At 42.3% G+C, this 27802-nt stretch overlaps 1 protein-coding gene across 3 annotated transcripts in view; it reads left to right on the forward strand.

Moving 5' to 3' along the window:
- Window positions 1-27802, forward strand: part of LOC112118556 (ras-GEF domain-containing family member 1A) — a 74909-nt gene that overhangs the window by 16054 nt on the left and 31053 nt on the right. The window contains exons 1-2 of one of the 3 annotated variants that reach the window (XM_024216920.2): window positions 20947-21046; window positions 25216-25395. In XM_024216920.2, the coding sequence (XP_024072688.1) occupies window positions 21020-21046; window positions 25216-25395 (207 nt within the window). In that variant the 5' untranslated portion in view covers window positions 20947-21019. Of the gene's footprint in view, window positions 1-20946; window positions 21047-25215; window positions 25396-27802 lie in introns of those variants that run through there. The other 2 variants (XM_024216921.2, XM_026653783.1) reach the window with 2 other exon arrangements.

Here is a 27802-nt window from a genome sequence, read left to right on the forward strand (position 1 = left end):
ATCCAATTTATTTTTGAAATCACTCACTGTACACTGTGCCACTCTCTTCATTTAAGTAGCAACTCCTTTAAAAACATGTGGCCTGAAGGTGCACTTATTTCTGTGGTTTTAAGTGCATTGCTTGCATATGGCACAGATCTGTGAGATAATTTTATAGTGAAATCCAAAACAGGCATTATGTTTTATTACAAACCTGAAACTTGTGCCAGGTTCATAAGATTTTCATCATACTTGGGCTAATTTTCAGGTGTCAGGGAAGATTTGATTATTGGAAGTGGAAAGTGTGTAAAACTCAGTGGTTTGGGTCAAGCCAGGTAAGAGCACCTGTGTTGGTGCAGTTCCGTATTCAGCTTTTGGAGTTCATTCCAACCCCTGCAAACTCAAAGCAAAACTCTGTGGGTGTGAACCAAGAGGAGCGGTTTGAGTGAAAAGCCTAAGAATGGAAACTACTGAGTTGTTTGAGAACCAAAACCAGAGTCTGAGTCCCCAAAGCACATGCACCTGACAAACATGATGCAAATTTTTTCTTTTTTATATGTATCTTATTTTAAACCTACCTAGTTTGTTCAAAGAGGCTCCCCTTCCATTTCCACACAGCCCTGTCCATCCAAAACAAAATCCCCACTAACAAGTGGCATCTTCTAATGAGCAAATAAAGATCAGAAACTCCTGGATCTACACCCTCAATGGCAGGGAAATTACTTGTTTTATATTTGATTTTTGAAGAGATGAAAGGAAGAAAGAGAAAAAGCAATAGGATGATGGCCACAGGGGGGAAAACTCTGTAAGTTGTATGGCTCAGGCAAGCTTCAGGAAGTGCTGAAAGATTTCAGAAGGTGGACAGATTCCATTCTCATTAATGAAGGGGCCCCCTGACTCCAGAGCCACCGAACACACACCAAGAGCAAAGGCGTTATTCAGCTCTCTGGCTTGATTGAAAGCATGAGCCTGTTATTTACAAGCTGCTGATAGCTTTCCTTTAATAAGAAGTTACTGGGGAGCGTGCAGGGAAGGGGGAGCTAAGGATGGGTAGCAAAAACTCCAGCCCCTGAACATAGGGGCTTCTTCAACAGGATTTGCAGGACATATCCTTGGGATGCATTAAACAGCCTGGAAGGTAAGTGGTGATTTTTTTAAAATGATTGTTTCACAGACACATGATTTAGGAGGAAATCTTGTATGTGTCTCCTATTCCCCTCCTCCTCCTCATTTTCAAGCAGGGGTCAGGTGCTAGCAGAATAAATGCTTTTAACACTGGTTTGCAAACTGGCCGTGACTGGATGCCATCTATTTTTAGGAAATGGAGGGGGAAAATACTTACTTAAATAAATAAAACCTGTCTGGGCTGCAATATGCAGAAACTGCTGCTACATGCTGCTTGGCTGTTCTGACTACACACAGCCCTGAGTGCTGCCGAGACTGTGTGTGGGCTGCAAATGTTAGTCCCTTAGCCATTTGCAATTGAAAATTGACAGGGGATGTTTATTAAAGGTATATAAAGCAAATAAGGTATGGGCATTTGCCATAGCAATGCAGGGATCCTCTGACAAGTGACTAGGAATTGGAATACTTGACTATGTCTCTCTCAGCTTTGAGCACTGCAACCCTTGCTAGGTCTGTAGGTTAAGAAGCCCAAATAGGCTTTTTTTTGTTTGTTTGAGCTTTCACTAGAAAGGTAGTCCAGACAGTATTATACATACAGACATTCTTTGGATATATATTACACACACCTTTCATGTGTACTCAGTTGTAGAACAGCTGAAACATAGCAACAGTCCCTTGGTGTGCATGATGCATTAAAGGGACAGCACCTTTGACAGAACTCGAGTTCAACCGGACTCCTTTCCGCTTTGCAGTCCACTGCAATTAGACTTCACGTATTAATATTCAAATTGGAGGGGAGGGGGCATGGATCCCTATATTGTATTTAAGACTTTTTAAGCGTCAGATAATAATAATAGCAGTGCAAATTCACTTCCTTTAGAAAGATATTTACACTCTTGATCCTAGTTGGTTTGAAATGGATGAATTGTTTATTCTTAAAGCCCTACCATGATTAAGTGGTGCAGTTAAAGCTAGTGTCCTCATCACATTTGTAGCCAGACCTTTTGAAACCAGCTCCTTCAGTCTATGGTCCACTTTACAGGGGGAGAATTGCAGGAAAGGACCATCCTCCCATCCCAATGCCCTTCAATAGTTGGTTATCAAACTATTGCATTCTACCAAGCACCAGCCAGAGGAGCTCAGACCACAGTTTGAGGACCTGACAGAAGCCACTAGCTCATATCTTCTTTAATTACAATACAACTGGGTGTATTGACAATGGCAATGGTGTGAGATTCATAGGCCATACAGTTTGCTTTACCTGTAATGTGACTATATTATTTATCACAGTTAGGTTACCATTACCCCTCCCCACCACACACCCCTTTTGGTGGTGGTCCTGATCTCATTCTAAAGGCTCTGTGAATGTGCATGTGAAAAAAATGCAGTTATATTCACATACCCTCCAAACCGTTCCTCCACTACTCTTTAGAGCTCCCTGCGAGCACCAATGTGCATCCAGGTGGAGCCACATGCAGGATCTAGACCTAACCCTGATAAAAGCCCATGAGGCACATAAATATCCGTTTTACACCTGGACAACTGCTGGCACGGATCAGCCTGAGCCAAAGTTTTCAAGAGCGGCCAGTAATTTTGAAGGACCAACATGAGACACACGGGGCTGGATTTTCAGAGCCATTGGGCATCTGCAAATCCCATTGTCCTCAGCACTTCTGAAAAATCCAGCCAAAGTGCTCTCAAGTTGGCCATCAAAAAAACTGAGGTATGCAAAAAAATGATAAATGACCTCTTTTGAAAACGTGGGGCTAAGTAACTTGTCTAGTGGCACAGTGTAGCTGATTGCAGAGCCAGCGTACAACCCAGAAGCCCAGTTTCTCAGTGCTTACTGTACCGGGACCACATTTCCTATCCCAGGTATTATGTTTGAATCTTAAAAGCCTGGCTAGGAATGGAGATGACAAGAAGCTCCTCCCCTTGTGAAATTATGAAAACTTCACTTTTCTTTCCATGTTTTAGTTTTTCTAGTGCCAGGCACTACCGAAATATTTAATCCAAACAGCAATAGGTTTTGTTCTGTTCTAGCTAGTCACATTTCCTGGGACTCAAGAGAGTTGATAACCTTGGCTGCTTATCTAAGAAAGACAAGTTGAGTGGGTGGTACTGAGGCAAGCTGCCTGTCTATCCAAGAATGGGTTAAGTAGTTGTTGGGGGGGAACTCAGCACTATCTCAAAATTCTTCATTGGAAACATATAAATGAAAAAAGAGACAAAAAGGGGGGCTGCTAATGCTATGCTACACTCTTATAGGCAAGCGAGTAGATTTATAGTTGGCTGGCTGTTAGCACTTAGATCTTATTGAAGTCAATCAATTTGTGATTCTGGTTGCAGCTGTATTTTGCTAGTGCTTCATCTGCAGAGTGGGAGATATTAACAGCCTGCACTTCTAACAGCTTTGTCTATTAACTCATAAGTTAAGCAGAGACAGCCTGATCATCATCTGAATGGGAGACCACAGAGGTGAAGCTAAATTCTTCATGTGCTAGTGATTTAAGGCTCAGTCTTGGAATGTGCTGAGCACGCTGTGGCCCCAATCCATTAATGTACTTAAGTACATACTTAATTTAAGCAAGTGGATAGTCCCATTGTCGGGGTTTACATGCACTAATTTAATTTAAAAAAAATACAAGATTTTAAATTTCCCATTGCTCAGCACTTGAGTAGCTCTGCTCATCTATCCTAAAAGTTAAGCATGTACAGGGTCAGACCATAAAGGTCAAATGTTGTTATCTCACCACCCAGGGATAGAGTTGAAATGAAGATGAAGCTGTTGTATTGGAGCTGCATAAGCAGTGAAAATCATCAACTTTGAACTTGAAAAGGTTGTTGATATGGCTTATTAAAAAATATTTATTAGATCATTTTAGTTCTTAATGTGTGACAGTATTTAATATACACTTATTTTCTCTATCATTTTCATACTGTTTTATTTAATACTGGCTTATTATTGTAGGTTTGCTAAGAAGTTGTTGGTTTTTTGTTTGTTTATTTTTATTTTCAGAAGAGGATTAAAGTATTTGTTGAGTTGGTTTCACCCACATAGAATTGCAGTCTTGGTTCCAAATTCCATTTGATTTACAAGAAGATGTGCACCTTTATAAATAATAATAATAATAATAAAAAACCCACAGCCCCCTCCCAGGAACTCAGTGTCTTTCAATGAAAATCAGCCTGAAGAACAAGATGAACTTTAGGGCCTTAGGCCTGTCCATGAACTGTGCAAATACCTATAGCCAGTGAGTGAGATTTTTCAAAGCCCCAAATAGCATTTAGGTACCTAATTCCCATTGAAAACCAGTTTGTCAGTTTCACTGGGAGTTAGACACTTAGCTGCTATTTTGGACTACCAATCTGGTAAGTGACCTCTTAACTTAAGACATTCATTCTTAAAATTGAGATCAAACAGCTTTCCACCCATCAACTCTGGATACTAATTTCATAGCTTCCTCACTATGCGGAGTCTCATCAACGTGACATGGAGTGTGGGGAGGAGGGAAAGGAAAATAAGGAAACACAGCGTTGATGACTGGAAGTGTTGAAAACATCTGGAAAACCACTCTGCAACCCCTGCCTCCCTAAGCTTCAGAGCCCAAGCTGTAACTTCAAAGCATTGTATATACAGCTACTTTTATAGCACTAGCACAAGCCCCGCTAGCCCAAGTCTATTGACCCTGTCTGGGAAGTTCGCTCCAAAATGCTGTGTAGACATATCCCAAGAGGAAAAACATCCAAGAAGTGATTAGATAACATTTAGGATTGTCCTCCACTAGGGTCCTGATCCAAAGCCCATTCTTAACCGGGCTTTGGATCAGGCTCTGGTTGCACAGGGTTTAATATGATGACCTACAAGGTCCCTTCTAGTTCTAACTTCTATTATGAAAATAAATCATGTTCTTTCATTTAATTTTTGGGAGACTGCCTGGGAGGTGTCCCAATGCCACTAAATAAAAATTTAATACTTTAAAATGCACGCGCGCACACACACACACACACCCCATCACCACAACGCTGATTGCTGGCGAGATGCTCTTTGATGTGTGAACGTATACAACAATTGAAGACATTCCAATTATCTCCAGTTCAAAGTTAAGCCAAAATTAGAAGCACTTATGAATAATGCATTAGGTTTGAACAGAAGCAGCAGTGCTGAGCAGAATAAAGATGAAAGAAAGTTTAGGGTAGTTGTGAACGTGCGAAATAGGTAAGCAATGCTACTTGCTCAGACAGACATATTCTGGCTTTCACATGCCTTGCTATATCGTCAGTAGTTCAATTAAACTAAACACATGTCAAATCTAGCTTTGAGACAGATTATAAATGACTTTCAAATGCATTTGTGATGTTTTCAGGATAGTGTCTGAAGCAGTGTTTATCTGGAAAGCTTCCTCTGACTTCACTGTGTGACACATTAGAAGAAACAAGTGTGTGCGTCTTGAGTGAAAGTTCTGATAGTTCATCTGTCAAAGATGTATGTCTTGAGAAGTCCACTAGGCAGTAGCTAAACTGATGGGCCAGATCCTCAGCTGGTGTGAAACCGTGCAGCTCCATTGACTTCAGAGGAGTTTTGCCAATTTGTAGCAACTGAAAATCTAACCCATTCGCTTTAGTCTAAGGAAAGGAGTGTGGTTGTTTCACCTGAAGATAGTCATGCTTCTGAAGAGAAATGCTTAGGTTGCTGACCGTATAATTTTTCCAGTGGTAGACACAAGGTAAACAAATGCTAGAATACTTATTTCATTGTAATTTTTCTACTTCACATGGTGTATTTTGTATATTTTGTGACACAGACTGGACCACAGAACAGGAAGATGGTTGGATAGACTGTGACAGAGAGGATGCATCTGGTTAAGATTTCCTTAAACTATTTATTGTGCCCTTTTCTGAGACCTGCTTTCAATTATCCTTCTTGTAGCTCCACAGCTCATTATCACTGTGGGCAATATGAAGTAAGGCTTCCTGGTGTGAGGCCAAGATTGGCTATTAGGCAAAGCTCATCATTACCTTATTGATGAGGGCCATAGATATTCACTGAATTCACTCCCCTCTCTTGGGTTGACATCTGCACTGCTATCTACCATCTTGTTGAATTCCTGTACTGCCTGTCCATCACTTTGACGTCAATTTAATTTGCTAGCATTTGCAAACCAGGAAGATAAAGGGATTAAATAAAGGAGTCTCATATGCTCAGTGTTTTCAGTAGATCCCCATAGCCTTCAGTAACTAACAGGACTTAATCAAGAAACAGATTCACTAAGAGCTACAAAACAATTACACACAGTTCAGGCACAAATTCATGGAACAAATGTTTATTATAAAGATAATATATTTACTATTACTGTCCATGATATTTTTTTAATGCTAGGATAAAAGCAGTGGGTTTTCATTGATCTTAGTAGTTGGCTACCAATGCAAATACAAATTTAACCCATTGGGCTGTGCAAGCCTATGTACATATTGTTTTTAAATTACCCTTTTTGGGGAGAAGGGAGGCACCCGGGTCCAGTCACTCCATTGATAACAAATCATTATCTAAATCCACATGAAAACCTAAGATAAGAGCTGAACTTACATAGGGTTCATGTATCACTCCTCTTCAGTATTTATAGAAAACGTGAATCATAACTAGCTATGTGCTCTGGCTAAATACTATCTGAAAAGCATAGACCTTGTTTTCATGGGCAACTTCAGTTCTTATTGCTTCAACCTGTCCGTCGCTAACCAACGTGAACAGAAAATATTAATAATAGCTAAATAGTCTTTGATAGTTACACAATGCTTTTTATCTCCAAAGATCTTCACCAGCATAGGCCCTGATCCCATAATGAACTCTGCATATGCCAACCCCTACTGAAATCAGCAGAGCCTTACACAGGCCTCGGGGGTTCCCTTAACAGGGCTGTTTATTGCAGGATTAGGGCGTTAAAGTTAGGTCATAAACGTCTTTTGTTCTTATACTACCCAACTGCACTGGTGGAGCACAGAAATAAAGCTGCATTAAAAAGATTATTTATTCAATCCTTCGTATGCAGCCACTTCTGGGGTGAAATGTAGCAGCTTTAGCAGTCAGTCACACCACTACACAGTAAGGCTTCACTCTTCAAGGCAGAGCCCTACACCGATCCTAACTGACTTCAGTGGAAAGGGTAGGCATAGGGATTTCATGTAGGCACAGGGGTTCATCCACACAGAGCTATTTGCAAGATTGTGGCCTAGGTTAGGACAGAAAGGGGAAAAAAGAAAGATTAACATAACCTGAACTGTAAGGGTAAATTTTTTAATAGATTATGGCCCTGATTCTCTACTGCCGGACTCCAGTTTCATGCCAGTGCAATTCCATTGAAATCAGGCCTTATAAATATAAGAGAACTATAATGAATGTTCGTTTTTTTCCTTAAGTGAAGATGACCTTGTCTTGCATAGCATGGAATCTTACAAAAATGCCTTAAAATTCCACAGACGACCCTGGCTGCCTCATTGATGGGCTTACTGGTTATCACAAGGTGTTGCTGAGAAACATTTGTTATAGACAGAGTTCTCCCTTTAAGAAAGTATTATGGCCTGTTTGCTATAAGAATGTACCTAGAACAGTAAGCTATGGCCTCTCCTATTAGCCCTGAACTCTGCAAATCATTTAATGTCTGGCTACAGAGTGCTTTTCTTGAATTCATCCAATTACGCAGTTACGCTCTCCCCATGGTTAAAAAAGGCTAGGCTTGGAATGAATTTGAAAAGATGGCTGTCTAATGAATTGAATGAATTTAAGAAGTTATCCATGAATAGAGCCATATATTTTTGCTTCTTTCCCAGGGTCAAGGTTTTAGCTGTTCAGCTCCCACTGATTTTTAATTGGATAGCACAGCTAAAACCCTGTACAACATTTTGAAAGCGTAGGAGTTCCTGACTCATCTTTGTTGCACCAAACATTCTTTGGAACTAGTGATGGAAAGAGGTTTGGGGTGAAAACCTGAATTATCCTGTGAAGAGTTCACCTTCAAAAGACCACATTCAGATTTTCAGCAAAAGTCCTCAAGTGGTCGATTAGCACTGCATAGTGCTCAAGTTATTACTATTAAGAGGGGATGACAGGATTGTTATAATATAGCGGCTTTTTAGAAGCATCTCTTCCACAAACAGAGAGGCAAAAAGATTCATTTCTAAATTACTTCCCTGCAGATAGGTCTTATAAGAAGTGAGTGTGCGGTAGAGCCACACCTCCACCATAAATGGTAAATCAAAGGGGTGCTGAATGGAATACTTGAGAGATTTGCAATGGGATATAAAGCCTCTTACCTCTAAGCCACTAGCTCAAATCTAGCCCAGAATGGTAGTAACTGAAAGTCATTACCATTAAGTGTCTATCTAGTTTTATTTTAGTTGATAAAACACCTATCACCGTGGTATCCAAGCGACTTCCCTGAGAAGTAAATACAAAAATCTCTTGCAGTCTGCCAGCAGGAACAAGCTTAGTGTTATTGATTTGGGTTTTAACAACAGATGGGGAGGCGGGAGCAGGGGCAGGAAGGAAGGAAGTTGGTGTGTTTAAGGGGCTAATTTAGGGAAAATTATGTCAAACAGATGGGTTCTGAATAATACAGAGGTTTCATTCTGAATGAGTTGAGGGTGGCAGCCATTCTCCTGAGGGCCGTTTAGTGGTTAAGTGAAATGTGTTTAATGCTGTCAGTTCCTAATGGACAGATCTCCATATTGCAACCCCCACCACCCCTGCAGCTGTCTTCCTACTGGCAGTCTCAGAGAGACAAGGGGACTGGCAAGCTATTAAATATGAACTGCCTTCTCATTCATAGAGATGAGGCTCCTAAGTGGGGAGTGTAGGGAAGCCAACACTGTTCCTCGGACCATAGATAGAGAACTATAGCTTCCAGCACTGCTTATCTGGCATCTTTTACCAGCATGAAATCTGCCTTTCAGTTTGTTTTCAGCTAAAAATAAGTTACCAAAGTGCACACAGGAAAAAAAAAGTCACCTTTACAGCTCCCTAGCCTTGACGCCAGCCATGGATCAGGGGAAAGTAGAACAGCTCTGAGACTGCTCTAGCCTGTGCCCAGCTGTCTAGGGCCACAAGAGTTATTCTAGTGCGGCTCATCAGGGACACAGGGAACCCCGGCTACACACTGCTTACTCCTAGCAAAGCCTCCTACTCTGCTGGCTGAGATGGGAGTTCAAAGCATGAATTAGCACATCAGCTCTACACCCATTCAGTGCCCTCCTGTACTGGGGAATCCTCCCCCAGATGCCTAAGGTGGCATTACAGTAGCTTTGCACTACTAGAGCCTAACAAAGCAGCCCTAACAGGGCTGAGAATCTGGCACCATGGTGTTTATTGGGCTGGTGCTGTACTCTGGAACTTAACTCTAAGTCCTTTTTTTACTGACCAGCAGCTGAACAAATGTCCTGTAGTTCTAAAGTTTAAATAAGAAAACTGGGACTACATCTTTAATATAATATCAGAACAAGTCACCTTGACTTGCAAAGACAGAGTGAAGTAAGAACTAGTTCAGTAAGAGCTGTATCCTATGGACACTTAGAGCGTTCCACCTCACTGAATAATAATCAAGAGGCACTGCTACAGCTAAGTGTCCCATAAGACAATATTAGCAATCAGAGACGGGTGCAATCCTCAGATTTTCAAATGTGGCAGCGGCAAGGGCAAGAAAGTTCCAAACGCAAGTTGGTTTTCGTCAGTTATTTAAATTGTGACTTAATCCGCAAAGAGCACGAGGCAAGAAAATACAAAAATAGCTGCAGGGCAATACTGAACTTTGCTTGTTTGTAGTGCAATTCTGTTTATTTCCTGAAACAGACACTGCTATGCAGGGACTGGCCCAATGTAGCTCAACTATGTCAATTCACTTATTGAATTATATCAAAGCTGCTTCAATTTCCCTACAGAAAACACTGTAAATTGGCTTCACCCAACTGGAGCTATCTCACTAGAAAAGATTCAGTATGGTTTTACCTTTAACAATATTCCATCTAGCAGATGTGTAGATATATGGCTGGCCTTCAAGAAGGGCCTGATTCTACAATGAGCTCTCTGTGGGTGGTCTTCTGCATACAGTCCCTTTGTAATCAGTGGGGCTCCATGCAGATGGACCTCTGCACTCATTGCAGGCTCAGGACAGGAGCTTAGACAGTACTTGTGGTTGGTAGTCACAGAGACGAGATGAAGTGACATTCCCCCCTTTAAGAACAGGATATGGTCTCCCAAATCAAATGCAGAGGTGGCATACAGTATGTATCTCAATTCAACTGTGTTGTTGTAATACCAAACTGGCAGGGGTCAGGCTTACTGGAGGCATGGTGATCAATGTAAATTCATGTTACCTTTTTGAAAGGTTAGTTCCTTGGATGGGTGACACAAGGCTTCCGAGTGAGACCCTGAAGGACTAATTAGATACTGGTTTGACCAACAAAACCAAGATGACACAGGGGTGAGTACAGTCATTTGCTACGTACAGCAGAAACAGCTGAAAATGTGGTGTTAGGGTAACGGTATCATCCTCAAGTAGTGGAAAATGCAAAAATAAATCTTTGTCCCCACTCTCAAATAATCCTCGTTGATCAATTTAAATCTGGCCTATTTCTAATCAGCTCATCCTACCCAAGTTGTGGGTTAGTCCACTAGCTGAGACTCGGATGATCTCTCCTAAAATTATAAGTGGAATGAATTTGTCAGTTACATCAACCTCCAGTAGAGATTTGTCCTGATTTAGAAAAACACATACCCAGAAAATTTGGGCTAACTGGCAGTTACTGCTCAAGAAAAGCTAGACTGTACAACAAGACAAGCACAGCTAATGCTCCAGAGCATGCTTTTAGTTCTTCCTTTCATGAACACTGAAGTATTCACCCATTTTGTTTTTTTAGCTGCCTACAATAAAAAAATGTAAGCTAATAAGGAATAACTCCTATTCCATGCATTTGAAGTGAAAAGTATTGGCCTTACTCTTTCCCTTTGTTTTTTGTATTTTTTATTTCCCTGTTGCTGCAGGCCATAAAACAGTAGAACCTATGCACATTGTCCACTGTTAATTCTGACTATATATGGGGATTCCATGTGAAAACAGATCATTGAAAGAGTGGGGCTGTTCTACTAGATGTCTATATTCATTTGTATTAAGTGCCATATATTTTTCTGTGTGTGTCTATGTTTGTGTGAGAAAAATTGGGTAAGACTGGCCTTGCCTATGGAAAGGTGCCCACATCATGAACATTGCCATAACCACACTAATGAGCACTTCTTTTGACAGTCTAACCAGTGAACCACGTATTGAGTGGACATGGACGGTGAACTACCCACTCATTAAGGCTGGTTTTCTGTCAAAACTGTTTTGATAGAAAATTGAGATTTGACTAAACGAAAATGTTCATGAAAAATTTCTGCTTTCTCTGGAAAATTCTAGTTTTCTTCTGCCAAAACCAAAAACTTGGTTTCCCCAAAACTTTGGGTTTCCTGATGAAAAAAAGTCAAAATTTTCAACCAGCTCTACTGCTTACCCTTAGAGTCTCATACATCCTGGTGACTGGTCAATGGCACCATCCAATAGCTGTTAATTGGCCTGTAAGCAAGGTCATTCAAAAACTACCATCACAACTGGCATTGGCCTCATTGGTGGTGTGAGTAAAGTCCAAATAGTAAAAGTGCATTGGGAGTGGGTTATTTCTTCATCCCTACAGGTAGTCACTTGAAGTCAAGATTGAGGCAGATTGGTGGGATAAAAAGTGGAAACTCGCATCACTACTGCTTGCATTACACTTGTTCTATGGATAAGTAGGGCACTACAGTCTCCATGTGTATCAGTGGCATCTCTCATAATCTCTCTCACAAAGGAAATTGCTAAATCAAATGCAATTGACCAAAAGAAAATAAAGAATTGACCACTTAGTTGAACATAATGAATAATCTCAAAGACCTGTAGGAATGTATCATATTTTCTACTACGCAGAGTTTGACTAGCAAGATTTGTAATCTCCATCTGCTAATTGTGATTACCTGCAGCTTGTAAAACTAAAAATAAACTTTTTTGTTGTTGAGTAGGTTAAAAAATAGCAACCCATGTGCATTTACAAAAACACCATTATCAAGATGATTGACTTCTCTCTCTGCTGCCCCCCTCCCCCCACTAAAGTGCTGAAGCATTTATGTGCTCACTTCTTGGTATAATTGATTTGCACATTCTGCAGGGTGGCTCATTTTGGGGAGGATGCATGAATGTGGTAGTGAAGGGCAAACCGGTTGGGGAAAAAGTCAGACCCCATGACACTGCAGCCCAAACTAGAACCAATTTTCAATTTGGGGCCCAATCTTTTCAGTGTCAGTTTTGAAAAATCTTAGTTAAAGTTAACATATCCTTGTGCTTCCATGTTCCAGTCAAAACCAGAAACAGAAGTCCCCAGAAAGCACCAGGGCAGCTTTCTGTGTTATTTCTCCCGTTTCTTGGGAGAAAGAGTGTGCTTTTGAAATTCTCAGCTCAGTTTTACAGGCTCAGAAATGTTGGATGATTCTGATAGGGTTCACACATGATCTTCTGGGTATTATTGAACCAGACCTTTAGAGAGGCTCACTTATCTCCAAAATAGATACCATATGAGTAATGATGGAACAAAAGTTATGTCTTTAGTAGGAGCAGCAGCTTAGCTTTACACCAAGAATCCACATTGGTGCTATTGTAGATGATGTGCCTTAGCAGCTCCTTTCAGTAAAACAAGGACAAGCCATAAAATGGTCATGGATAATTTTCCCTTTCATCTACCTTCTTTCACACGAGATACCTGATCTTGCCTGCACTTAATTAACCCTTCTGAATGCACCTGTCCTGGAAACTTCATTTGTGTTAGTTTTTCTCTACCACATAATTTTTTAAAAAGAGGAACTTCATCCTTTCTTTGTTCTTTGCTGAGCCTGTGCAATTTTTTTCTATTTCTTAAGGCTACTTAGGGCCGGTTCTGGGGGCAGATGAGTAGAGCAGTGTCTGGGCCGAACTGCAATGCCCCCTTGGCTTCTCTCTCTCTCTCTTCTCCCAATTAGCTGACTTCCCTCCTGCTCGGCCGCTCATGGGGAGAAGGGTTGTGGGCCAGAAACATTTTCCAGGCTGGATGGCAAAATGGCGAGAGCTGCTCCTGAGGCTACTGCCATTTGCAAAGTTTAGTCACCTAATCAGAACTGGTGGTTCGTTTCTTTCTCTGATAGAATGAGAGTTAATAGTGAGGCAAGGGAACTGGTTTAGATGAAGAATGAACTGACCCAACCCTTTGCCCAAACTCAAATGGAACTGAATCCAGATCCTTTAAAAAGGTTCAGGGGAAAAATGAACTGTGGTTTTATCTCCGTTCAGTTCCTAAAAAGCACATGTCCAGATCACAAACATCCACCAATTAGCATTAGCAGGCACCTGTCTTGGAGTGAGGCAAAACACTGAAAGAGTATTCACCTCTGACCCCTAGAGAAAATCCTTTCCTTCCAATTCAGGGGTGAGGCACAGTGGTGGCTAATCAGGGGCAGATAGCTCTGAGGCTGCCTATCATTTAGCTGATCTGTGACTAGAGAACTTCAGGCTCCAGGACTGAACTTCCACCAGCAGAAATTATGTTCACCCTCCAAAAAGGTAACAAATCTGTGCCTTAATGATCACATGGCCATGTTTCCAGTAGTCTGAGATGGAGAAACAGAAATAGCCAAGAACCACAGCAAAACTTGTTTTGTATTTTCAGATTGGTTTGCACCAGGGATTGCTAGAATCTCATGAAACAAAAAGCCTGATGATGCCCCCAAAGATTTGTATAAGCCTCTTAACTTCAGAGTCCTGTTTACATTGTGTTTCCCAAACAGTGGGTCATAGGAAGGTTCAAGGTGGGTTGCAGGCCCCGTGTAGAGGGGAGCCCCAGGAGAGAAGGGGGGTTGGAGAGTGGCTGGGAGAAACCTTAGTGGCACCATGACCCCATGAGTGAGGTTGCAACGTCCAGAGAGGGATTCATGCACCAGGGTGCAATGCACAGCTCCACAGAATATGAACTGCTGGGTAGACTTATTCTCCAACCCCTCCTATCCTGCCTGCCTTGCCCCTGCAGGGCCTCCTTCCACACTGGTCCAGGATTAGGGAAGCACCATTGGGGTGGAAAATGCTGCTGTGGCTGGTTGGTGTCCCCTTGGCAGGGCAAAGGAGGAGGGGGGCAGCAGGAGAGGAGAAGGATGCTGGCCTATGATTTTGGGTGCCCCAACATGGACCCCTGGGTGGGTCACAAAAAGAGACAAAATGCAATTGGTGGGTTACCTTAGTGAAATGTTTGGGAATCATTGCTTTAGGCAAAATGTCCCCGTAACAAACCACTGGTTGCCACATATGCTTAGCATAGAAGAACTTGCACCCGCACATAACAGCCATCCCAGGCATGTTGCAAGTGTTGATTGTAGCGGTTGATTGCATTTCTCGGGACAAGACCCTGTGTACTGTTTCAGCTCAACCAGTGTAGTCTACAACCATTTTCCACCATGTGGATGGAAAGCCTTAAGCAGTGCAGGCCCTAACATCCCACAATGCAATGCCATATTTTCAAGTTTAAACAAAAGCCCATGCTCCAAGCAGCAGTATTAGACCAAAGGCATAAGGTGCTCCTGGAATGCTAGAACCGACAGGTACAACAATGGTTGTCAGAGATATGTGTGTGTACCAAAATGGGTCTTTCAAAAATAAACTTTGCTAGGTGGACAAGCTCTAGCATTGCAAGGGCATGCAAGACAGCTAACAGTTCCATACATTGGCCCGGGTCACATTCCACTCTGACCTGTCCAGCAATAAGTCTGGATGAACACCAAAGCAGAGCATAGAAACAAGACTAATCACTGAACTATTTTCCTGGCTTGGAAAGAATGGGGACAAGAGGAGAGTGCTGCATACATTTTACTGCTTACTAAAGAACAACAGAAAAACAACAAAAGGGTCAGTTTGGGTAAGCATTGAAGGGTTTGAGTAGACCATGGGCCCGATTGTGATTTCTTAGCTGAGCTGAGCTTTTTGTGGTTGGCCCATTACAAGTCAATTTGCAGAAAAAGGAAAACTGGGCACAATCAAGCTCACTTTCCACCTGCCCTCTCTCCCCCTTTGGCCCCTTTCTCTTCCATCAAGGCAAATGATGTAACCCTACGGCATGTGTATGTGTGCTGTTGTATGAACTCAGACTTATTTACTGAACAAGTGTGTGTGTGGAATGTGACCAACAAATGACTTGAACAGTTTAACCAAGAAAGGCTCTAAATGTCATATTTCAGAGACTTGCCTTGTAATTAAGGTTGTAGCCTAAGATCATTGTTAATGGATCTCTTGGCAATTACTTGCTTTTCTGAAGTAGGAACAATTTATGTACTTTTGCTCAAGTGCATTTAAGTAAATTGTTTTCAACATACTGTAATTCAGCTCTTAATCTTTTATGAGACTATTAAAAAACACAAGCTTTTCCTTCGTTGACTTCTAATTATATTAGGGATGGGTTATTTTTCCCTTCTAAAAGAGGACAGAAAGGGAAATATTCACACTGATACAAGAAGAAAAACTTTGCTTTGGAATCAACTTCTAGCTCTATCTTTTACCAAAAGTTTTCTTTTGGAGGTTATTATTTCTTATTTCCATGTCAGTTGACACAGCTGAGATTGAGACCCTATTGTGTTAGGTGCTGTACATATACACAGTCAGAGACAGCCCCTGTCCTGAAGAGTTTACAATCTAAACAGATAAGGCAGACAAAAAATGGAAGAAAGAAAGCATTATCACCATTATCATTTCACAAGTGGGAAACTGAGGCACGGAGAAATTAAGCGTCTTTCACAGGAAGTATGTGGCAGTGTCAGGAAATGAACCCAGGTCCCATGAGTCCCAATGCAGTGCCTCCGTGACAAGGTCAGCCTTCCTCTTAACACTTGTGTTCCTTGTACACTTTGAAATTAGCCAGCATAAAATAGTCTGAAAGTATCTTCTGACTGAGAGAGTCACTCCTACTGACTCACCCAGAGGCAGGAGGCTCCTCTTTTACTTGCTTGGTAGAAAATGAAGGGTCTGTTTCAAGTCCCCTTTTTGGTAACATGCAGGACATGCACAGAACAAATCTAGCTGCCACTTTCTTGGTCAACCTTGCTCTCATGTCTGGCCACCAGTATCAAGATGCAATTACTAGGAAACACATATTTAAAGAAGTTTATAGGTTGTTCAGGAACAAGATGGCTGTAATAACAATTATACTTAGGCATTAGCTAGCCTTTTACATCTGCAGGTCACAAATGCTGTATACAGGCTGGTAAGTGTCCTCACCCACATTTTACAAAGAGGGATGAAGCAACTTACCCAAGAGGACAAAGTAGGTCAGTGGCTGGGCTGCTAATAGAACCCAGGTCTCCTATCTCCCAATACAATTGTTGCCTGGAAACATAGATTCCTCGCTTGCCACCCCAAGACTGTGAAATGAGGTTCTAAGAACCATCACAAACCTCACCACCTTCTACTTTAAATGCAAGGTGCATTTCTTCTACCTTGGCTTCTCTAAACACATACATAGCAATGTGTTTGCACACATGTATATTAAAACAAGATTCCAAGTCAAACATTCCACTCCACACATGTCCCCCCTGGGGAGAGGACAAGAGCACCAACATGTGACAGATGTTAGTTACCTCGCTTAATGCATAGAATCATCCAAGTGTAAGACTGGAAAGGATTTCAAAGCCAGTTTTTTCAATCTTTCCTCATAAGTCATGTTTTCTAGGCCTTTAATCGTTTTTGTTGCTCTCCTCTGGACTTTCTCCAAATTTGTCCACATCTTTCATGAAATGCGGTGCCCAGAACTGGACACAATACTCCAGTTGAGGCCTTATCAGCGCAGAGTAGCATGGAAGAATTACTTCTAGTGTCTTGCTTACAACACTCCTGCTAATACATTCCAGAACAATGTTTGGTGTTTTTGCAGGAGTGTTATACTATTGACTCATATTTAGCTTGTGAGAAGGTGCTCAGATACTATGGGGATGAGCACAGAGTAAGACCCAATACAGTACAGACCACCATGCCTCAGCTACTGTCCCTTGTTGGAAGCCAGCTCTCATTTTGCCTTGAATGTTTTATGTATCTAGGGCCAGATGTCACCTGGCTCCTGCAAGGGTATGCATGTTGGTGGGGTGCCGGGGGGAGAGGAGGCCAGAGCAGCTGCCTCCCCTAGCATACCCATGCAGGGGCCAAGCACAGAGTCCTTGCACTCAGAGAGCAAAGGTGAAGCTAGTATCATTAGGCACCCCAAATGAGGGGAGATCTTCCCCTTCCTCTCAGTGCTCATGTAGTACTGGGGCAGTGACTGTCCTCCCCCTGCACAATGGAAAGCTCCAAAAGGCGCAATGCCTGGGACACGTACCTTTGGGGCTGTATAGCTGTGCACTGCCCTCAATGAGGCACAATGCCCCTTATTGATGAGAGACCTACCCACCTTCCAGCCCGGATCTGATCACATCTCTCGTGTTATTAGCAAGCCTGAGTCGCTTTTAACATTAATTGAAGCTGAATCTTTTGTTGGAGCTTAATTGGTGCATTTTGCTAACTCTAACTGGCAAGCACTGTACTTGGTCTCAACATCCTTTTGCACAGGAAGGGAGAATGGATTAACATAGGATAAAAGCGTGGTTTGAAAAAAAAAACGTCTTGTGCATTCACTTTTTGATTTTGTTAGTACTACTGGGTGTAGCTCTGACTATTGAACTGATTCTTCAATGAGGGTTCATACTTAGAAATTATTTCCCTTGGAAAACATTCGACTGCTCTTTGTTGGTCCATGTACTTCTTATATCCTGCTCTTGGCAGCAATTTATGCCCGATGCTCAACAGGAGGATAAAAGTGCATGTCCAAAACAGTCACACAGCAAAAATATTTGGAATGGGAAGCATAAAACCTGACAAATAGAGAGGATGTTGCAGACCAGCCAGCAAAGCCAAATACCTTTCTGTATCCCTGTTTGCAGTCCAACTCAGCTATCCCTCTTTCTTTTAACTGGGGCGGCGGAGGGGGGACAATTATTTTGGTCACTATGACACACTCAAACAACTTAGGAGGGAGGGTCTCCTCTTAATTCTGATGCACTATTACTTTCTTTCCCCACATTACCAGAAGACAATGCTGAATCCTCACAAGTAGGTTGGAGCTGTACTTTCTAATTGCATCACTTTATACCAATTGATCACCGTACTTTTAACACAAGCCTTAACCTGATAACAGAACATAAGAATGGCTATACTGGATCAAATCAATGGTCTATAGAGTCCAGTATCCTGTGCTCCAATAATGGCCAATGCCACATGTGTCAAAGGGAATGAAAAGAACAAGGCAATCATCAACTGATACTTCCCCTATTGTACAGCCCCAGCTTCTGCAAGTCAGAGGCTTAGGGACACTCAGAGCATGGGATTGCATCCCTGACCATCTTAGCCATTGATGGACCTATCCTCCATGAACTTATCTAGTTCTTTTTTGAACCCTGTTATAGTTTTGGCTTTCACCACAGCCCTGGCAACGAGTTCCATAGCTTGACTGTGTGTTGTGTGAAGAAGTATTTTATTTTGTTTGTTTTAAACTTGCTGCCTATTTAATTGTGTCCTTGTGTTATGTGAAGGGGTAAACAACACTTCCTTATACACTTTCTCCTCACCATTCATGATTTTATATACCTCTATCATATCCCCATTTAGCTGTCTCTTTTCCAAGATGAACAGTCCCAAATCGTTTTAATCTCTCCTCATACAGATGCATACTCTGTTTCATATCCTTAATTTTTTTTTGGCCTTCTCTGTACCTTTTCCATTTCTAATATACCTTTTTTGAGATGGGGAAACCAGAACTGCACATCGTATTCAAGGTGTGGGCATACTGTGGATTTATATAGTGGCATTATGATATTTTCTGCATTATCTGTCGCTTTCCTAATGGTTCCTAACATTCTATTAGCTTTTTTGAATAACACTGCACATAGAGAGGATTTTTTTAGAGAACTATCCACAATGACTCCAAGATCTCTTTCTTGAGTGGTAACAGCTAATTTAGATCCCATCATTTTGTATGTATAATTGGGATTATGCTTTCCAGTGTGCATTACGTTGCATTTATCAACATTGAATTTGATCTGCCATTTGATCTCGCCCAGTTTTGTGAGATCCCTTTGTAACTCTCAGTCTGTTTTGGACTTAACTAGCTTGAGTAATTTTATATCTTCTGCAAATTTTGCCACCTCACTGTTTACCCCCTTATCCAGATCATTTATGAATATGTGGAACAGCACTGGTCTGAGTACAGATCCCTGGGGGACACCGCTATTTACCACTCTCCAGTCTGAAAACTGACCATTTATTTCTACCCTTTTTTCCCTGCCTTTTAACCAGTTTAACAGTCTCCCAGCATGTTATAAAGAGGACAGCGATCAAATGTTCTCCATGTCCACTGAACCTAGGACAAGAGGTAATGGGCTTAATCTGCAGCAAGGGAGATTTGGTTAGCTATTAAGAAAAACTTTCTAACTATAAGGATAGGTAAGCTGTGGACTAGGCTTCCAAGGAAGGTTGTGCAATCCCAGTCATTGGAGGTTTTTAAAAACAGGTTGGAGAGGGATGGTCAGGGATGGTCTAGGTTTACTCGGTGCTGCCTCGGCACAGCAGGCTGGCCTAGATGATTTCTCGAGGTCCACTTCAGCCCTACGTTTTTTCTGATTCTAGGTTTCCCTAAACGTGGGGCTGGAGCTGGCACAGGCAGACTCAAGCTGCCATTTACAGTTTTGAAGTTTAGGACAGCAGTGCCAATATTCCAATTAGTATTGGAAAGAGACCATAAGTGAGTGTTTTTCAGAGAGAGAGATTGCAGTGGTTATACAGAAGATTGGCCACTGCCTCCCTGCCCACCCCCTATGTGCATTTTCCCAAAACACCATCCCATCAGAGGTGACAAATTTCAGATCTGCATTGAAATAGTTGGCAGGGGGAGGGAAATGATCATCTGAACCTTGAAATCTCAAGGGATGGCTTTTTTAAACAGCTGTCAGGACTGGCCCGACTCTGCTTCCATTGAAGTTGATGGTAAAACCCCCATTGACGGCACTGGGAAGAGAATTAGGCCAAGGCTGGGTGCTGCTGAATATCCCATGCCATGGGTCTGCCCGTTGCTAGGGCTTGCTTTTGAATATCATCCAGATGTTGATTGTGGGCACCGCTTCCTGCCCCAAAGAAGCCACATCTTTTTATATCGAGAGCAAAGAAATGAATCAGCAGTTTTGTTTGGCTAGCACAATGCCACAAGTCAGAAATGCACTAACTCCATCTGCCACACTTGTGCTTTGCTCAGTTATCTGGTCTTCCCCGTGGCAGCCCCAAACTAGAGAGCATCACCACACAGAGCATATGGTGGTTGTTTTCAGTCCGTATAAAAGAGGCTGAAGTATTGTTGTTCTTCCAGGCCTCTTAAGTTTCTGAAGGAGAAAAGAGGTGGGAGGGAAAAGGTACTAAGTGGTCTAACCTGTTGGATGTGTTAAAGCTTCTATAAAGGAAAGCGGAGGGTGGGCTTTTCTTTCAACGCTTGTACAGTGAACACACAAAAGCCAGCCCTAGTAAACTCAGCTTCTTTTGAATTGGACAAGCTCTCTCTCAGCCAACAGAAAGCTGAGCCAGGGGCTGACGTCAGAGCCAGCCTGGAAAGCTGTGAGCTTTCTGGTTTTGCTCAGATGAACCTGAGGCTGTTTAGATCTAAGCTGGCGGGAAGGAAAGTTGAAGCCAGAGAGATTTTTTTCTGGCAGGTTGGAGCTGCAATGGCTGGCTGAGACTTTTATACTCTGGGAAAGCCATCGGGATCTTACAGACCGCCACAGCTTATGTACATATTACAGAAAAAAATGAGGGTAAGAGTTCAAGATTTTCAGTTATAGGTAGACTGATTTTTGTTAATGTATATATGGTAATGGTATGTGTGTTTATACATGCACATACGTTAATGGCAAAGCTAAATTTTGATCAGATTAATACTAGAAGATGACTTCAGCTACTCCTCTGATTTTAAGGGAATCATTCCTGCTGTGCATCAACATCACTGAGATCAGAATCTGCCCCATAATCTTTTAAATTGTCTTTGTTCTGTTAGCAAAAAATATTGTTTTAATTTGAATGGGATTCATTTGCTCACTCTGGAATGGTTAAGTTTTATAAGTTCAGCAATATTGAATGGTTTGGTTTACTGTCTGCTGTTGAAAAAGAAATGTATACCCCAGCTGTAGTGAGCACAGCTCCTTTGAGCATGTTCTGCTTGTGAAAACATTTGCTTGGATTGATATAGATGGATGTCAACAGTTATATTCCTTTGGCTGTGTGTCTGCATTAGTCACAGACAAACCTACCAGGGAGGAGTGCTGCTGTTTTATTTGTTGGGAGACTGGTGATTGCAGGTGGGTTTTGTACTTGGCATGAAAGACGAATACTGCCACTTCAGGATTTAAATGTCCACTTTCTTGGCAAACCAAAAAGGCACTCAGGTTGTATTTGTTGCACTTTCTTCTGCATCCATGGGAGATACCCTGGAAGCACTGAAGTACTGATACATTTAATAATTTATGTAATAATAGATTCAGTGAACTTTTAAAGCTGATGGGCTTCTTTTGAACCCTGCCTGCCTCCAGTGCAGCCAAGTGGTCTTATTTTAGTACCAGTAGGTAGTTCTTATACACAATATTTAGGTTCTATATTGAATTTTGTGGGGATATTTTGCTTACAGTGAACTTTCACAGCGTTCTGGTTCATTCAAGCCTGGGGAAAAAGAAATGCTTTGCCCATGTCTTCAAACAAAGTACGTTTAACTAGCATGTAATACTAAGTAATGTGCAGCAACACGTCCCACAGAGAGATTTGTTTTTCCAGAGTGCAGTCGCAAGAGCAGTGTTAGAGAAGTGACAATGCAGCTTGATTCATTTGCTTAAAGTCATTTATTGTTTCTGGGAAGTTTCAACAAGCATGAGAGCTGCTAGCTACAAACTACTCTTTTACCTACTAGGAAGGCAGAGCTTAAAATTTATCTGCAGTTCCATTCCAATAAAGAAAAAAATCTTAGTCCTCCTTCCAAAAAGATCTTCACACACACAATTTTGAACAGGTTCTAGAAACGATTCATAAGAATGCTTCCCCTCCCTCCAGCTGCTTTATTGCTGATTGCTTCATTAGCAGTTAGCGTCCCTTTGCAAAGCTGGACATGCACCTCCATGCCATTATTAGCCCGATAGAACATACCGTACATTAGTGCACTCTGAGTGAGTCGATCAAATCTATTGCTGTGGGCCTTAAAAGGAAAAAACAAATTACTGACAACTTACATAATATGCATAGCTAAGCTGGCTTCTTCGTCACACACTCCCAAGGAAATAGTCATTTGTCCAGCTCTCACGTGCTCCAGAGCACATGCCTTGTGACTAAATTGCTGAAATACTTTGACACGTTAGTGAGAAGTGTATGCCATGAGATCCTGTACATTTTGTTTTTACATCAGGCGCTTATTTGCAATTTCAAGCAACCAAACACTGGAAGTGTCCTGAACTGTAGGGTAGTGCTGATGTTCATAGTTGAATAGCTGCCATGTTTTCAGCCACAGGTAGTTTCAGATCAGTTAATATATTTATTGTGTGTTGGCACAGATAGAAAGGCGTCCTGGTTAAAGCAGCCAAGCACAATTCTATTCACCAGCTTGCTTATGATGAGTAACTCTTGTTTTCATGGATAAGTACTAGTAACATTGGGATTTCACCCCTTCTTTTCGTTCTCCACTCCCACCCAAAATCACCATCTTAGTAAAACTAGGGATAAATATTTTCTGCCTGGTCTAGTAAATATTGACAATTTTACAAGACCTGTTAAAAGGAAACTAACATGTATAGGGCTTAAATGCTGACTTGACCTGCCTGAGCAGTTATGTCATGTTGTTGCAAGAGCTCATTAAAAATCCTTAAGATAAATATGGCTTTCAGTTTTTGAACCAGCCCTTGCAACATGGGTAAAGAGAGGCAGAGGGGGAAGACATTCAACTGGTGTCTAAGAGAAAATCTGGAACATGGAACAACTGTCATTTTCAGATCAGTTTTAACAATATTCCTACCACCTTTCACCCATAAAAGTTCTTCACAAAGGTGGGACAGTCTCTCCAATTCACAAATGGGGAAACTGAGGCAAGGTGTGACAGGACTAGCCCAAGGTTACATGAGTTAATAGCAGAGAAGGAACAGAACTCTACCTCCCCTAAGGCCTTATCAACCTTGACAGTGGCCCTTTAAGGCTCAATATAGTAAACAATAGCTATTGAGAAAGATCCTGACAGGAAAAGTATTATTCTTCCACACAGGTATTTGCTTTGGCATTGTAGGTAAGGCTAATATTTTGTCATGGATATTTTTCGTAAAAGTCAGGGACAGGTCACGGGCTTCCATTAATTTTTCTTTATTGCCCATGACCTGTCCGTGACTTTTACGAAAAATATCCATGATAAAATGGGAAGGGGCTGGGCAGCTGCGGATGGCTGGGAGGTCTGGGACCCCCACCACCAGAGCTCCAGTGTCCCCCTGCCCTCCCATTGCAGAGGGGAGCTGTGGGGTCCCTCTACCCCCCTCCCCAGCAGTGGGGAGCTGTGTGAATCCCTCTGCTGCCGCAGTGGGGAGCTGCGGAAGTTGCCCCGCTGCCCCCATGGCAGCCGAGGGCTCCAGAGGATCCCCTGCCCCCCCCAATGGAGGGGAGCTGCGTGAATCCCTCTGCCACCACAGTGGGGTGCTGTGGGGGTCCCCCTGGCCTGCTGTGGCAGCTGGGGCGCTATGGGGGTCCCCTTGCAGCAGCCGCCACACTGGGGAGCTGCCAGGGACTCCCCGCCACATAGCAGCAGCTGGGGAACTATGGGGGTCCCCCTACCTCACCCCACCCTGTGGTGGCCGGGGAGCTGCCAGGATCCTCCGTCCCCTCCGGTGTCCAGGAGCTGCTGGGTACCCCTTTTGCCTGTGGTAGCTGGAAGCTGCAAGATACCCCCGCTGCCCATGGCAGGTCAGAGCTTGGGGGCCCGCTGCCTCAGACGGTGGGGGTACCTCACAGCTCCCTGCCGCAGGGGCTGATGTCACAGAGGTCTTTGGAAGTCACGGATTCCTTGACTTCTGCATCCTCTGTGACAAAATCATAGCCTTAACTACAGGGAATGTGAACCTTTGCATATTTCAGTAACATGCTTTGTTTTGTCTTCAATGTAAATTTAAGTTGTAGTCAGGTTTGTTTGGGTTTTTTTGCACGTCAAGACTTATTTGCACATGGTAACTACAACATACTGTAGCTTCTGGTCAAGAGAAAAGAGCTTATTTGCTTTGCTTTATGTTTTCAAGATAAAACAGTCTCCTAAGAGATCAGGCACAAATATTGGAGTGTTTGTTCAAGCTCACCCAACTCATACGGTCAAATGCTAGACAACAGGACATTCTTGTTCAGGTGGTACATCCCGAATCATTGGCAGTGCAGTCCATGTGTCCAAGTACGTGCAAGACAAAATGCACTTCTGTCACTATCTGGGCTAGACCTAGCAAGAGAGATTATTACTGGAGGGTTTATCGCCACATATCCAGCAGGGTTTAGTATTTTCTCTAAAAAACCTCCCCCCAGAACATTAAACAAGGACACTATGCCCATGTAATGTGGTTGTTTGTAGAATAGGTCACGATTTGTTATCTATGTGCGAGATTGCTCCTTCAATTTATATGGTATTTTGTGCTGATATCTCTATAGTCTTATTTGTAGTGGGGGGGCGGGCGGGAGGGGGGACATCCTGACAGCAACTACACAGTGAAGAAATTAGGAACATAGGTTGCATGTAATTTCAAAACTAAATGCCATCTGCAGGTCTGTGGGAGTTTGGGCTCACATCTCCCTCCCCCAATGCCCATGCTGTGTTCACTCCAATATGTAATCTGTGTCTAATTTATGCCTTTGCAAAAGCCATGAAGACTCACAGTAGAGATCTGCAAAGAAACCTGAACCCTCCTTCTTTCTTCCTTCAATCCTGCAGGAAACTATGCCCCAGACACCAATATTTTCCAGCATGCTCGGTTCCAGTTGTAGTGGGCAGGTGCAGCCAGACATGGGTGAGAGGTGTGGAGATCCTGTTTACCAGGATGGGAATCTCGTCTCTGGATCACTGGAGGCCCTGATAGAGCGCCTGGTGCCCACCATGGACTATTATCCAGATGTAAGTAGAAATTTCAGAACTTGTATTCCTCTGGCATCTAAACAGAGTCACGATCCCAATACAGGTGGTATTATTAATTAATTTTCTTAAAAATTGCTTCATCTTAACCAAGATGATCAAACAGGCCTAATGATCTAATTGCTTTGTTGCAAGTAATGGGCCTTCCCTTCACAGGAGCTGATGCCCACCTGGGAGGGACCCTCTACCTTTTTGAACAGCAATATTTGCTAGTGAAATCAAGCCCTGCTCAACCCCTGTCAGGCACACTAAAAACCAATTAACAGCAGCATTAGCAGAAGAAATTTCGATCCCGCTAAGCTGCCTTTGCTCTAGTGCAACCAAGATTAGCTACTAACTGGATTCTGCCGGGGGGAAAGATATCAGCTGTGTGCTGAGCACAGCTCAATTTTTTCCCCTTATTTTGTGTGTCTTTTAGTTAGGTACGCTGAAAAGCAAAAAACAGACTTTAATTAAATGTTCTTTCTCAGCACATCTGAATTGGACAGTTCTGCTAGAATTCAAGTTTCTGAACCTAGGAATGGTTTTGCAGCTGTTTCGACATTCTCGCCACAATCCACTGAAATAAACACCACGTGTAACTGCCGGGTATGCAATAGGCATCCCAACCTAGGATATTATTCAGAGATTATTACATTACTTAAAATGACCCCCTCAGCCCCATTAAGTGGAAGGTTTTAGTTAAGGAGGTTGCAGAAAAGCATAAATATTGTATAGCACAAGCTGTGTTTAAGCCCTGGGAAAAAGCACAGCAGTTGTAGAGGAATCCAAACCCTTTAGCTATACTAAAATCACACATTACTATGGGCCATGCCAGGAATGTCTTGTAGCAGGAGCCTTCCTGAGCTGGATCTGTGCTTTATTTATTATTTTGAGGTCACAATTTAAAAACGCACCATCCCTCACTACAAAAAGATTTTCATCCCCACATGTAGTTCCCTTGAACACGACACCAGTAGCCTTGTCCGAAACGTTAGGTTTGTTTTTACAAAAAAGGAATGTAGCAACTTTCCAATTCAAAAGCAGTCCTAAAGCTTCTATTTACCACGCATAGCGATAATTGCATTGCATTTGACAGACAGACACACAGAGTACGTAATTCTTCATAAAGCCCAGCGGGTTAACCACCATTTGGTGTTAATGCCTCCATTTGTTCCATTCTGTTATGAGTTTTTATTACACCATGTACAGCAGGCACAGGTTTGTTCCTTCCTTCAAGACACTCAGTGTGATGAAGCAGGTAGAGCTAGAAAAGAGCATGAGGTTTTGTACACCAGGCAAGTAGCATTACACTGCTGCAGTTAATCCTTGTAAGAATCCGTTCTCCACCTGTTACATAGTACTATGGCACAGCTCGTAGCTGCTTGAGTTCCTTCCTGCAGCTCATTAAGTAGCAGCTAATGCAAGTCCCTTAGTTATAAGTCTATTTATAACACAGCTATTTTGAATCTTGCTCCCTATTGTTGATATTACCTTCAGGGTTCTAGCAATGATCTGTGGATCTTAGGAGTTACAGATACACCAAGCATGCTAAGTGCATTACAAATACATAAATCCAGGTGCCCAGCATGAGGACCTTATGATCCAAATAAACAAGCAAACAAGTCACAGGGGATGCAAAACCTGTCAAGCAGCCAAGTAAGTTCCTGGAAGAGAGATGGGAAAACCCTGCCACAGCAGGAGGGTACATTCCCTTAGAGAGGTCAGATCACTGACAGCAAATTGATCGTAGCATAAAGGGTTACATAATAAAACAAAACAGCTTGAACCGTGTAAAGAGTGGGCTGGATACAAGTCATCCCAAATCCAAGCCTCCCAAAAAGCCTGGATTTGGATCTGGTTACAGGTTTAGACTTCAACCCACACCTATTTTTACTTTAAAAAGGAGTGGCCACAAAGGAACAGAGTGACAGCCCACTTACTCTGTCATCTTGGCTGTGATGCTTGAAAGGAAAGAACAAAGCCCATTAGTCCCATTTCACTGGTAGTATATGCCAGGAGAGGTGGTAGCGGTTTTTGGATTGCCAGTTTGGCCTTGCTTAGAGCAGTGGCTCTCAACCTTTCCAGACTACTGTACCCCTTTCAGGACTCTGATTTGTCTTGCATACCCTCAAGTTACACCTCACATAAAAACTAGTTGCTTACAAAGTCAGACATAAAAATACAGTGTTCCAGCACTCTATTACTGAAAAATTGCTTTCACATTTTTACCATATAATTATAAAATAAATTATAATATAAATATTGTAAAGTATCAGAGGGGTAGCCGTGTTAGTCTGAATCTGTAAAAAGCAACAGAGGGTCCTGTGGCACCTTTAAGACTAACAGAAGTATTGGGAGCCTAAGCTTTCGTGGGTAAGAACCTCACTTCTTCAGATGTGGTTCTTAC

The sequence above is a fragment of the Terrapene carolina genome, unplaced genomic scaffold, assembly GCF_002925995.2.
Source record: "Terrapene carolina triunguis isolate 2854851 unplaced genomic scaffold, T_m_triunguis-2.0 Scaffold148, whole genome shotgun sequence".
Taxonomy (NCBI): Eukaryota; Metazoa; Chordata; order Testudines; family Emydidae; genus Terrapene; species Terrapene triunguis.